Genomic DNA, 14,219 nt, shown 5'->3' with positions numbered 1-14,219 from the left:
AGACTCATCCTTAAGGAATAGGGGGAATACTTTTTTTTGCTATGTGGTCTCACATCACACATGCAACACCTGAGACTAATCCAGACTTTGTGACAGCAGACTGCTGAGATTTTTAGGTTCTTGAGTTGGTGGACTGAACCATTCGTCCCCAGCCAAAGAAAAATGCATGCTTTGATTCAATTTAAAAGGAAACGTGTGCAACACAAATCAACTGAATTAAAAAAGATACCTTCAGCCCGAAAAGATGAAACTACAAGTCCCACAATGCAAAGTCACATTGCCCAAAGTACCAGTAGTGGGTGAAGGAGTCACAGGACAATGAGTACTTAGCAGCAAGGGCTATTAGGAGGGGCTGTAGAAGACACGGACGCTCGTCAGCCATGTTACAAGTAGCAGAATACAAAGAAAAACAAAAAAAAATCAAGACTTAATGAAACACTATTGGACGAGACAACCAAGCTTCATATCTATCCCCATAGCTGTCCTGCAAAGGCACCCCAACAATGACACTGCTTGTCCCATGATGGGTGTCCAGGCCGCACTCATGGACAGCAGAACAATGATTGAAAAGTAATGATGCTAATTATATCAGAGGAAAAACTACAACTCCCAGGATACAATGATTTCGTAAATGACCAGATTGGAACCATGATGCCTCACAGTCATTACTTTATGTGGAACTCCTACTCCAAAATGGTCTGTCTAGGGTACCCGCATACTCCACTGTTAGTAGCGAGTGGTCGGACAAAAATCAGTATGTATGGATACTGTGCTGTGAGTATACGGTGGGCCATTTCGCTCATCACCAGAAACTGGTCCAGTCTGAAGTAGGTATCATGCGTCGGGGAGTGTTGGGATGAAGCTCACGCCAGATATCAATATAAAACAACCTGACCATTTCTTCTCTCAGACTTTGTAAAATGGATGTTTTTGCATTTAGTCGGGCAGGGTGTTGGTCCATAGTCCCGTCCAAGGTACAATTAAAGTCACAAACCCATATGATCAGGATAGTCAAAAGTGGCAGGACAAGCTCCATAACAGTCCAAAGAACAGACGGTCGTTGGTATTCGAAGCGTACACATTGACTAGGCAGATTTCTTGTCCATCCATCAGTCCATACTCCAGTATATATTTACCCTGAATGTCTGAGTCAGTGTAGCGGTGCTGAAATAAGACCCCGGAGGCCAGCAAGAGTGATGCTCCCCGCGCATGTTATATGTTACCGCAAATTTATAAAGCACACATACACCAAAAAGGTTTGATGGTTCTGAGAGCACTGGGACATGAGAAACTCAAATCCTAACCCTACACTTGTCTGAATAACCAAGTTTTTAACAAAGTCCTAAATCTCATGTAGGAATTTGTGGCTCTAATGTTGGGGGAAGGGGTTCCAAACACCAGGAGCAGGCATGGCAAACCTGGTTCCACCCAATATCTTCTTGTTGAACTAGGGAACCTCTAAAAGATTTTGAAGGGGTGATCTAAGATTGTGTTTAGGAATATAATTTTGGAATCTGGAGGTCAAGGAAATTGGGTTTTTAATACAACGGAATTTGAAAATGGTGCATCCAATTTTAAAAAGGGTTCTCTGAGTAACTGGAAATCAGTGTAATTTTTCCAACAGGGGTTTGGCATGGGAGAATCTAGGCCAGGGGTCTCAAGCCTTTTCTGTATTGAGAGCAACTTCTGATTAGTGAAAATCATCGTCAGCTACTGAAGGTTATGCACCTCAGGCATTGTTACTAGTTGCCCCCACGCCCATCATAATTGACTTTAAGCCTTATGTCCATACAGCGAGACGCTATGGTTTGAACAAAATACTATGAATAAGGGCACTATGACACGACTGTAATGTGTGTCAGTGAGAGCGTGGTCTTTGAATGATGTATGAACATGTGTGCGGATAGTGGGGTATGCGGGTTACGGAGATTGTATCGTGTGTACTTGAGGCCCAGAACATTCCTTTCGCCATATGTGGGTTGTACAAATGGGAGAAATTTAAAGCACAGTAAAATTTCTGCAAAAATGTTCAGAATATGGACCATTTTTCAGCACTTTAAACTTCTCCAGCTAAAAATAATGGATATATTGTAAATGCAACACTTTGAAATGGGAGAAAATTCAAAATGAAATGTTAATCATTAAGATAACTTTTAATTTGAATTGTTTCCCGTTCAAAAGCATTTAGAAACATTTTGTTATCACGCTCCAATGTTGGAGTCAATAAGGACTTTTATTTAAGATTTAAAACCTCTGTGAGCCAGACTGCCCGGAAATCTGACTAGGCACTGCTCATTATCAGGCTGTGCTGTCTGCAGCCTGATGATAATAATGTAAAGTAAACACAGCCTTCCCTTAACATTAAAAGTAAAATGTGACCCTGTGCTTAAAAAAAAATAACTCAAGACTACCCGCAACTTTGAAGGTATCTGGGAGCTACTGTTCGCTCACGGTCGACTGTTTGGAGACACCTGATCTAGGCTGACACCACACCAGTCTAGCTGCTTGATTTTGGACCAGCTGAAGCCTCTAACTTACGCCCGTAGGAAGGGCCCGGGTAGAGAGAGTTGGCATGGTCAAATCAGGCCAGAGCCTCGAACTACACACCTCCCCAGGTAAACACTTAAAAAAACACAAATCAACAGTGGCCACCTCGTTCAACTATGAACTGCGTTTCTTACATAAACAACTGTAGTGCAAGAAAATAAAAATAAAGAAAGGTAGCAGAAAGAAAGTAATAAGGAAAAGGGGCTGTTGACAAAAAGAATACACGCACACAACCCCAGGGCAACCACAAAAGGAGCTGCAATTTCACAACTAACAGGTAGCTCCTTATCACTATATTAGGAAATTTGAGAGGTGCCCCCTTCAGCGCGTCACTCACCTCCCAAGGAAACAGGACAGGTGGACGAACACCAACACGAGGCTTGCCACCTCTAAGACCCTACACACTTGTATCCGTGCAGAGGGACCATTTGGGGCAACGCTAGGACAAGACAAGTGGGCACCGAAAATGCACTGCAAACATTCAAGGCCACAGCTAAGGAACAAGTTTGTGGAACAACGATGTGAAAATGACCTTCCTACCCGTGGGCACAGGTGGAGTTTTAAGAATATAAGGAGACAAGACTGAGTACAGGGCACAGCCCTGGGCAGCGTAAGAGTATGAATTACACATATACGGCTGAGAAGGACAGGCATGGTTCAGGAGGATGGGGGGTACATTTATAGTCTGGAGATAGGGGGGCATAGTCGGGGTAAACACAAAACAGGAGCAGAGCAGGGAACATGAAGGGCAACGCTTGAGTATAACAGACAGGAAGGGGCACGGAGCTATATGTAAGACGGACAGCCTACGATCCACAGGGTCACTCACCCTCCGCAGAGCGGCCCTCGCCCCGCACACGGCAGTCCGCAGCATGGTGCCGGTGTGTGTCACTAAGACACCTCTCCAATCACTTCCGGGAACTGACCTCGCCGATCAGAGATAGAGAAAGGACAAAAGCTCATCATAGCCGGAGAGCGAGCAACAGACACAGAGGAAGGACACAAGCTGATCATAGCCAGTGAGCAAACACTGGTCACAGACACAGAGGAAGGACACAAGCTTATCATAGCTGGACAGCAAGCACGACTCACAGACATAGAAGAAAGACACAAGCTGATCATACCCAGAGAGCAAGCATATCTCATTGCTACAGAGGAAGGACACTAGAAAATGAACAAGCATTTGCAATGCAATAGGTCTCGCATTTATGCGAGTTTGAGCTATTGACATTGCAAATGACAATGCCTTTTATTTGTGTTTTAAAAACGAAACATAAATAAAAGGCATTGTCATTTGCAGTATCAATTGCTCAAACTAGCGTAAATGCAAGACCTATTGCATTGCAAATGCTTGTCTTTGTCATTCCCAGATCTCCCTTCCATGCTCACTCTCAAGGCCCCTTCCGCCTATCTCGTCCCTTAAGGCTGGAGTCACTCAAATGCCTCCTTGCACCGCTCTGAAGCTGCAACAGGCACAGAAACATGCTCACCGTGCATCGCGCAATAAGACAGACCACACCAAATTTTGACTTAGCAAAAAAGGTCACTTTATTAGGACAGGTAACTAAGAACCACTTATTGAGACAATATAAATATTATCAAATTGCTTCCCAAACATTTTTGCCACAAACAATTCCAAAAATACCCCAACCAAAATTTACCATAAATTACCCCATGTACTGCCCCAATGGCATCATTTCCTTTTTGACCATTTTGGTTTACCTGTCCAGCTTTTCTTCCACCCTCCCCCCGCCCCAGAGGGAAGGATAAGCCCGCTCCAGACTATCCAAACCCTCAAAAAACCGCATGAAAGAAACACACATGAATTGAAACAAAATGTCACCTGTCCTAAACGTGACTTAAGATCAAAAAATGTATTAATATATATATATATATATATATATATATTTTTTTTTTTATGTTTTATTATTAATATTTTTTTTTTGATTTATTTACAGAAAAAAGAGGGTGGGAGGGAGGGTCACAAAAAACGACGTCTCTCTGCCTCAGCGCTCGTTGCCCGCCTAACCGCCTCTCCCGGGTGAAAAACCTAAGCCCCGCCCCCTACCTAACTCGTGATTCGCTGCGTGGTCTGTACCATCGCGCGAACCTTCCCAGGGGGACACCCGGCTCGCGCCGCGGTCCCCCCGGGTCCCATCGCGCAATAAGACAGACCACACCAAATTTTGACTTAGCAAAAAAGGTCACTTTATTAGGACAGGTAACTAAGAACCACTTATTGAGACAATATAAATATTATCAAATTGCTTCCCAAACATTTTTGCCATAAACAATTCCAAAAATACCCCAACCAAAATTTACCATAAATTACCCCATGTACTGCCCCAATGGCATCATTTCCTTTTTGACCATTTTGGTTTACCTGTCCAGCTTTTCTTCCACCCTCCCCCCGCCCCAGAGGGAAGGATAAGCCCGCTCCAGACTATCCAAACCCTCAAAAAACCGCCACCCAGGAAAACCCAAAGAGTTTTCCTGGCCCACCCCCAAAAGAAAATTGCTCAAAAACAACATACTCTACTTTAAAAGATGATCACACCAAAGATTCTCATTCCAAAAACCCGCCAGCAAGTCCCGTAATTCCATCATATAGTAGGCTTGACCTAACTGGGATAAATGAACCCCATCCTCCTGAAAAAGATGATACTCGACACTGGTAATGTTATCATGAGACAAAACCTGAATACCCATTGCATTGCAAAAAATCTTCATCGCACGGTTTAATTTTTTGCGAGCTTTTTCCATGGCTGAATGATTGCGGGCCCCCCTCCACTGTTGTCTATAAATAAATTCGGTCCACACCAGAGACGTACCCACCCAATTGTTCTTGATGACTGCTAGATCCAATTGCATTTGTTTCAAGAGCGATAACCCAGATAAAGGTACAAGATCATTCTCACCTAAATGTATTATTAACAAGTCTGGAAAACCTCTGTCAGCTGCTAATTCAGATAGCGTAGAAAACAACTTGCTCCACCTCATCCCACCGTTACCCTTCCATAGAACTTCGTGGCCTTTGCTAGGAAGTCTGAGCGACCTGTCGTAGATCTGACGTTCTGCAAAAACAGCAGATCACTTGACGAAGGAATGACCTATGATCCAAGTACGCATTTTTGAGGAAAAAGAATTGATGGCACGACCTAGGTAGAAAAGTAAAAATTAGCCTGTATCATAGCAAACGGATAAGCCATCATAGTCTGACATAACGAGAACAACATGCAGACTTCCACCTACCAATCCTCTTAATGTCCTCCCAGTCCCAGCCCAATTTAGCCGCTTCCGTAGCTGCCCCGATCCTAAATGAGTGAGTCCCAAAAAGTATGGGGTCCCTCCCAATCCTCTTCAAGGATTTGCGTAAAACAGCCAATAAATGAGCATCAGTAATTTTTGACCCATCTTGATGCAAAAATATGGGCCCATGTATGAAATCAGGGGAACCTACAAATGAATCCCATTCCCAAATAGGACAACATCCTTGAACCCCACTCCCACTCAACTTAACCCAAACACCTTTACCCAACTGGTCAGTTTTAGACTTTTTCAAAAATAACTTGATTGACACCCCACGTTGAAAATCAATTTCACTGGACCGAATCCCCATTTGTCCTCGCAACCCCAATAATTCTGAAACCCGAAAGGCACCAAAAAACAACCAAATCATACATAGACGAAAGCGCGACACTTCCCAAAGGTCATAACAACAAAAAGGCAATTGAACTAGTAACTGCTGTAACAATCCAAAAGTAATAGGTTCTCGTAAAGGCCCGGACTGTATCCGCTCCCTGCTCAAACCTTTGAGCATCCGCCGCAACAAAACATCCCCAACTAAATCTTGACCCCACCATAGCTGACCATAAAAAGAAATCCCAGCCAATTTGCCAGAAATGGTTGTGTGTGATAAACCTTTATTGACTAAAGATAAAACAAACTGTAACATACAGAACTTGGAATCCAATAAAGGACCTTCAAAACAGTGTGATCTCATAAAAGTTAAAAATTCAGACCAAGCCTGTAGATAAGTGCGTCTAGTAGCAGGGGCTATCGATTTCTCGACCAAATCGATGATTCTCATTCCCCCAGCACCCAGATGTCTTGCGGGATTGGAGTTTTGTAGGTGTCTGCACCAGGCGCCAAGTTGCGGAATTTCTGCCAATTAGAACGAGACAAGGCGTCTGCAATTGAATTATTGACACCTGGAATGTGCCTTGCACGAAAAACAATATTGCATTTTAAACTGAGTAACATGAAAAAACGCAAAAGCCTCAACACCCTTAGATCTTTGGCCTTCTGATTATTTATGAGCTGAACCACAGCCATGTTATCAATGTGGAACATTACACATCTGTTACTGAATTCCACACCCCAAACCATCAGGGCCACAATTAGTGGAAACAACTCAAGGAAAGCAATACTGCGCCCTTGTGATAACCAAAGGCGTGGCCATGCCTCCGCACACCAACGACCCTCCCAAAAAAGACCAAAACCATGTGCCCCAGAGGCATCCGAAAAAATCTGTATCTGCCAAATAGTATTGTCACCAAGAAAATATAAAGAAACTCCATTGAACTCTGACAAAAAGGTTAACCACACCCGAAGATCTTCCTTGATGGCTTTGGTAAGACAAATTCTGTGGTGAGGAAGATAGGCTCCGGACATCGCAAAACCCAACCTTCTGCAAAAAGTCCTGCCTGCCCTAACAACCCGACAAGCAAAATTCAGATAGCCCAAAAGCCGTTGGACTTGCCGAAGCTCAATCTTATCCTTACCAAGAACCTCCAAAAGAAAAGACCTGATCTCTTCTACCTTTGCAGTTGGCAAACTAGCCATCATAGTTACCGTGTCTATCTCTATGCCCAAAAATACGAGCTTAGTGCAAGGACCTTCCGTTTTTTCAGGAGCCAGCGGAACACCAAACTCCTCAGCCAAGTCCTGAAAGAATTCGAGACCTTTAAGACATTGTTTTAGTTGTGCATCGCCAATGAACATAAAATCGTCCAAGTAATGACAGACATGTGTGTGGCCACTCCTCACCGAAAAACACCATTGTAGGAAAGTGCTAAACGTTTAAAACAAGGCACAAGACACTGAGCACCCCATAGGAAGTACTTTGTCCACGTAAAAAGCTCCATTAAAAAACATACCTAGCAATTCAAAATCCGATGGATGGATAGGAAGTAAACGGAAGGCTGATTGAATATCACATTTTGCTAATTCTGCACCAACCCCTACCTCCCGTACCAATCTCAAAGCGTCATCCACGGACGCATAAGAGACATTGGAATCCTCAGGGGAAATGAAATCGTTAATAGATTGGCCTTCCGGCCATGACAGGTGTAAAATCATTCTGAACTCACCAACCCGCTTTTTAGGGACTACCCCCAACGGAGATATTATCAAATTCTCCAAGGGGCATTGAATAAAAGGCCCAGCTACACGACCAGCTTGAATTTCAGCCTCCAACTTCCGTTGCACCACGTGAGGCAGTTCCTTAGCAGATTTTAGATTGTCAGCCCAACGGTGATCACGAGGCCCCTGGTAGCCAATGCGAAAACCTTCTTTAAAACCCCAAAACAGTTTGGACGCAGCTTCATAATCAGGATAAACTTCCAACCAAGGCAGCAAACGCATCAGATTAATTGGGGTATGAGCCCTTTGACATAAGTTGAGGGAATCCCCCTCCACCTCTTGGAAAACTCCCTGAACCCCCTTGAGGCTGTTTAGCGAAGCATTGGGTGATGGCATGTCTACCGCCACATTGAGAGCACTCGTGTTTGAACCTACAGAATTGCCTAGTGCATGATCCCCGGTTAAAATTCCAGCAGGCCCCTGGCGTCGGCAAGTGACCCCTTCCTGTAACCCCCGCCCCAACTGGAGCGGGGCGAGGCAGAAAGGGACGATATATAATCGGCAGACCACTTGCAGTGTGCGTTGACGCAACCGGCTGAGCAGAGGACATCCACTGCAGCCAAAGCTCTTGATCTACTTCAGCCCACGGTTTATCTTTAAACATACTGATCCGCGCCCTAAATTCTTCATCGTAATTAAGCCATGCATAGCCCCCAAACTGCAAATGTGCCTTACGAATGGTGTCCATATATTTAAACAATGAAATAGCCCTGTCCGGATACCTCTCACAATACACGCTAGCATATATCAAAAAAGCTGCAGTCCAATTTTCTATAGACTTTGGGACCCTGGGCCGCCTAGAAAGTTCCCACTCCTCCTCCTTGGACCCCTCTCTGGCTTGAATATCCCTATGAAGGAGTTTAAAAATATCAACAAATTCATGCAGCCAAATCTTATTCTTGGTGTTAACTGACAGATGTATGCCTAATGGCATGGCAAGACCCATATAAGGAAGCTTCTGCCGAGTCCCAGCAGTAGCCTTCACCTGACTTGAACCAGCAGGACCAACCTCAGCAACCCCACTACCCAAAGAAGACCATTTGCTGGAACTATCCGCATTACCTGAAATAGATGTTCGAAAAGCCTTGTCCCTTGTATCCCCACCAAAACCAACCCCCAACACCTTAGATGTATTTGACTCGTCCACCCCCACCGAGCCCGGCAAAATTTTTCCTACCAAAGGTTGTGACCAAGCAGCCCACCAATGAGGCTTACCTGACGTTAGTTGTGCAGCACGCTTCTGAAATTCCCGAGGATCATCACGACGCTGATAATCGCGATGCCGCTCTTGGTCCGACGTGAAATCCGCACTTGACTTCTGTAAGACACTAGCAGAATTGGTTGCCCCCGCACCCGTTGAAGGCACAAAAGGAACATGTTCGGAACAACAACCATTACCCCCACGATCCTTTTCTGGAAAAACATCTTCAGTACCATCAAAATAACCCAGACCTTGAATACCCTGCACCTCTGAAGATTCCAAAACATCCTTGCTTGTACTTGGCATTTCGCCATCACCCACCCCACCATCGTAAAACTCCCAATTGGTCACAGGCCTCCGATTAGAGAGCCCGGCCGCTATATTAAGATCCGCACCTGATCCGCTTGATGAAAATGACACGTTACCAAAAGGCGAAACCTGTTTCTGAATTGCTTTTCGAGGAAAAACTTGAGCTGCCTGCTGGACTGAATAACCTACCGCCTCCTCGCCGCTCGTGCCAGAATGCGATAACTTACCATGACCAGAGACATGATTACAAGCATCCGCCTCCGATGAGTCAGGAACAGCATGCTCAACCCAAATCCATTGACCACGTTGAGGACCAAAAGGAGAATCAAAATCCACCTGCGGGTGACAAGGAGGGGGGCGAGAAGCCGGGAAAATGGAGACAATGTCTGAAGAGTTAATAACAGTATCTTCTTGCAAAGGCCCAGCATCTTCCGATGACCTCTGTACCACCGTAGCCACATTCTCTGACACATCTTCACCCAAAGGGAGACAAGGAGGAGTAACTTGCCCCAAGCCAACTGCTGATGTAAGAGCATACACACCTTTGGACCCAGGGGGGCCCCCAGGTAAAGGGGACACCCCAGAAACTGAAAAACGCTTACCGAAATAAGTTCCCTTCGCTAGGCGTCCCCCACAAGCCTCAGAAGGGATAGAAAAAGATGACCTGTCTTGACAAACCTCCTCCTCCCCACCACTATCGCTAGGATAGTCCACCAAAGCTGCAGAGCGTCCCAATGACAAAACAGGAGGAGCAATGTCAATATTATGCCCAGAAATGTAACCGGGTCTGTTAAAAAAATACTCTGCGCCCCTCAAAGACGCCAGTTTTGCAGGAGAAGGGGACTCAATAAACATAATGTCAGCACCCTCACTAGACATTCCCCTCCCCTTCCCACCTATACCTCTGCGTGATGATGCAGGCAGGCTTCTAGAAACCGCGCCTCCCCTGGCGCTGACTCGACGACGAGCTCGTCCCACCCGAGTCACAGAGACCTCCCCGGACTCCCTCACCGTGACTGCTGGTGCAGAGGCGCAGCGCGCTGTCAGGAGCCGGGAATGGGAGCTCAAACGAGCAGGCCTGCCGCGTGGATCCTTAGCTGAAAAAGGAGCGAGTTCACCTCTGGTGGCCATCTCCTGCACGCATCCTTTGACAGGAAGACAAGCTGCCACTGCGTCGCTCACACCTTTCGCCGCCACTCTCTTCGGGCGCCTCACAGCTGAAGACATTAAGTCAGGAATACCAGGGGCCAGTAAGTCCACCCGGCCTGCCTCATACAGAACACGGAGCGCATTCTGAACAGCTGGGTCGTCAGCCATGACCAGCTTCTTTAGTTAAATAACAAATTAAATAAATAATGAGGCAAAAAACGGCACAAAAAACGACCGTCTCTCTGCCTCAGCGCTCGTTTCCCGCCTAACCGCCTCTCCCGGGTGAAAAACCTAAGCCCCGCCCCCTACCTAACTCGTGATTCGCTGCGTGGTCTGTACCATCGCGCGAACCTTCCCAGGGGGACACCCGGCTCGCGCCGCGGTCCCCCCGGGTCCCATTGCAGTTTGTTTCAGTCCCGTACTGCTATGGCTGATGCTCATTATAAATCTAATATAGGTCAACTTATTTGTCTAAATGAAATTGTTATATATAAATGGCATTTAAAATAAGAAAAATCTTCTAAGCACTGTGTGCTTTGGAAGTAGGTGAAAGCCCCTTTAAATATATACTCTTCAGTGCAATGTTTTCTTTCTCAGTTTGCCTTCTTTCCTCTCAGTAAAAACCCACCGCCCTCTGTGCTCGAGAACACTGTTCACCTAATAACCCTGTCTTTTGCCTTATGGCTTTAACACTTCAGTTGTCGCTCCTATGTCACCTGACTGAGCACAGTATCCATGTGACTCCAAAATAAGCTAGCGAACTGTCTGGTTGTGTGCATGGTCTGTCCTGGTTACCGCACTGAGCTGTGCAAAACTCTTTTTGCTGCTGACAACTATCTGCGTGATGGGACCCCTCAAGCTACTTGGTAGAGTGTCCGCCTCTATTTCAGCTGTCTACTAGATGTGAAAGAGGTGTCTTTCTGTGGCAGGGAGGGGAAGCTGTAGATCAAACGGGCTTATGTACAATGCGGCTTCAAGGATGCGATCACCCGCAGAGATAGATGCTAGAAGAGAATATGGAGACCCACAGTTAAACAATCCTGAATGTGTGAATGAAAACTATGCAAGGGGCATGTGCTGGTAATAAACTCTTGGTGGTTATTTCTTCCATGAAGCCTCCTTCACTGCATGCATATTTTGACAGATCAAGGGACAGATACATACGGAGAGTATGATTTACCCAAGATCAAACAATTTAATAAAGTTGGAGGCCCGGGATTTTAATGATGTATTATTCTTTCCAAAGGCCTTTACCGCCATATTACATTTTAGTAAATAGACTATGATGGTGGGGATCTAAAGTAATATCTAGTCAAGATTACTTTTAACTGCCAGCTTACTGTTTTTAGATGGAGTCTATATACTTCCAAACTTGGACAGAAAATGAGGGCAAAGGAATATGTTAAAAATGTGCTGGCCCAGGACCACACAATTTAGCCAGATGGGAAATCCCAGATTAAAACCATGTCTTCTGGTTCCATAGTTTTCAACTAAACCCTTAGGTCACATCTGGGGTAGCAGTGATTCCATGGAAAGACCAAGAGAGTAACCTTCTTCAGGAACCTTCAATGTATTGTAGGCCATGCTCTTATTTGTAATTCATTGTTCATTTTCAATATATTTGGAAATGAGATAAAGCGAGGATTAGATGCCAAGGCTAGTGGTGGTGTCTGCCCAACCCTGTCATTGGCCCACTTTGTTAGGGGTTCTGTCAAGATGTTTTTTTAATAGCAGTCTCTGAATGTATTGTACCAATTTCTTAGCCCCACTCATGAAAAATGTCATGTATTTTGGGAACAAGGTAAATGTAGATTGTGGGACCTTTTCTTTAGGTCCGGTGGCAGCAGCCGTGGTCCTTGCAGGTACAGCGGTGGGGCTGGGTCGGGGGAATTTCGAGGGACGATGCCGAGGGAAAATTAAATAAATATTTAATTTTTACCTCTGCATCATCCCTTGAAATCCCCCCCCTATACCTGGTCGCACCTCCCCACCACTGTTACCTGCACGGACCACGGCTGTGTGACAGTAGGTGGTTACCGGGCATTAACCATGGTGGATACTGTAGTTTACTATTGGTATTTAAGACTATTTAATTAAACTTGGATGAAGGAGTTATTCATTTTATAAACTTGTCTCTTCAGTGGTGCCAATAACGAGTTGTTTATCCTTATTCTAGGAGGTGGAAAAGGATTAGAAGCCACATACAATATAACTCAGTAATCAGAATTGATAATCTGGCCGAACTTGGGGGCATATTATCAAGACAGGCGATAAAATTATCGCCGCTTTAGCGGCAGAAAACTGCAGCTAAAACGGCGATAATGGGCCTGATAATATGCTCTATGGAATTCCAATTAAAGCCCATGTTAGATGTGAAGGACATCGCCTGTCTTGATAATATGCTCCTATATATGTTTTAAAGGGGTATGCTTTAAAAGAGAAGTTATGGAATTAAACCCCAGAAATGTGCTTCGCAACTCAAAATCCTTCCTTGTCAAAATGCACGCAAAGAGTCTCTGTGTGCGCGAAGTGTCTCCACGCACCAAAGTGTGCTGCCAAGTGATAATGGAAAGTTGGACACCTTACTCTAACCTGGACACCGGGTTGAGCTTTTAGTCTGAAGTGGGACAGGATTGTTTTTATTCAATAAAATCGTTTTGGTGTTGGCAGCTTTTGATTTAACACGGATGTTTACGTAACTTAAAGGAAATCGGACAAATATAATGCGCTTGTGGCCAACAGTCAGTCCTGTTCATAACCATTGGTACTGCTACCCGTCTGTGAGCATCACTTTGAGAAGGCAGTTTTGTTTGTGGTAAAACCACCATTCGGTAACTGTTACCACGAGCAGTATAAATTAATGTGTCGAAGGTTCCGGCAAATGCTACAAGTAATTACTCCTCTTCAGGGACTCTATAAGCATTTTCTGAACTGTTTGTCAATACCAGAAATAATGTAGCTACTGACATGATGAGAAAACGTTTTGCTGTAGGATCGCTGATTATATGTCAAATGCCTTATAGATTTTTTCGTTTGCACAGAACAATTGTGAGGGGGCGTGGCCAGGCCAGATTCCTTTCAGCACACTTTTGATTGTATTTTAACAACTTTCATTTTTTCCATGACATTTTAATGCCTCTCTTCTGCAGCATCCAGAGGACTTGCAACATTTAGTTGTCATACAAAGCGCCCCGTAGGAACCGTAAACCCCAGCCCTCAAATATCACAAAGTAATCGAGAGCAACCGAGCAAGACGATGACGTCGTAGACCAAATCCTTTGAACTCGATGACCTTTCATAACTCAGCAATTTATTGTGACAAAATATTGCCGAACATTTTCCCGTTTCAGAAACAATTTGGCTCGTAGATATGATTTTATCCGGTGGCTTAACGGAACTTGAAGGGGTCGGGTCCCCTGCAGGATACATGCAAGACCCTCCCCTCCTCCCCACTCAGTAGGGAGCTCTGAGACCAGGGTACTTTGCTGAGGGAGCCCCGTGGAGCTCCCCCCAGCGCCGCGGGGGCTGCTTGTTGTGTACTTACTCATTCATGGCGCGTGGTGTCCACGAGCAATCTTGCATCTCGCTC

The 14,219-nt window shown here is 45.1% G+C and overlaps 1 protein-coding gene across 1 annotated transcript in view; it reads right to left on the bottom strand.

Moving 5' to 3' along the window:
* Positions 1-3,528, bottom strand: part of STOML2 (stomatin like 2) — a 109,685-nt gene extending 106,157 nt beyond the window's left edge. Inside the window, exon 1 of the mRNA XM_085628136.1 lies at positions 3,377-3,528. Coding sequence (XP_085484262.1) covers positions 3,377-3,421 — 45 coding nt within the window. The 5' untranslated portion in view covers positions 3,422-3,528. The remainder of the gene's footprint in view (positions 1-3,376) is intronic.
* Positions 3,529-14,219: the final 10,691 nt, after the last annotated feature.

This window comes from Triturus cristatus, chromosome 2_1, assembly GCF_964204655.1.
Source record: "Triturus cristatus chromosome 2_1, aTriCri1.1, whole genome shotgun sequence".
Lineage (NCBI taxonomy): Eukaryota > Metazoa > Chordata > Amphibia > Caudata > Salamandridae > Triturus > Triturus cristatus.
The sequence above is the reverse complement of the archived record's forward strand: the minus strand, read 5'-3'. Positions and strand labels throughout refer to the sequence as shown.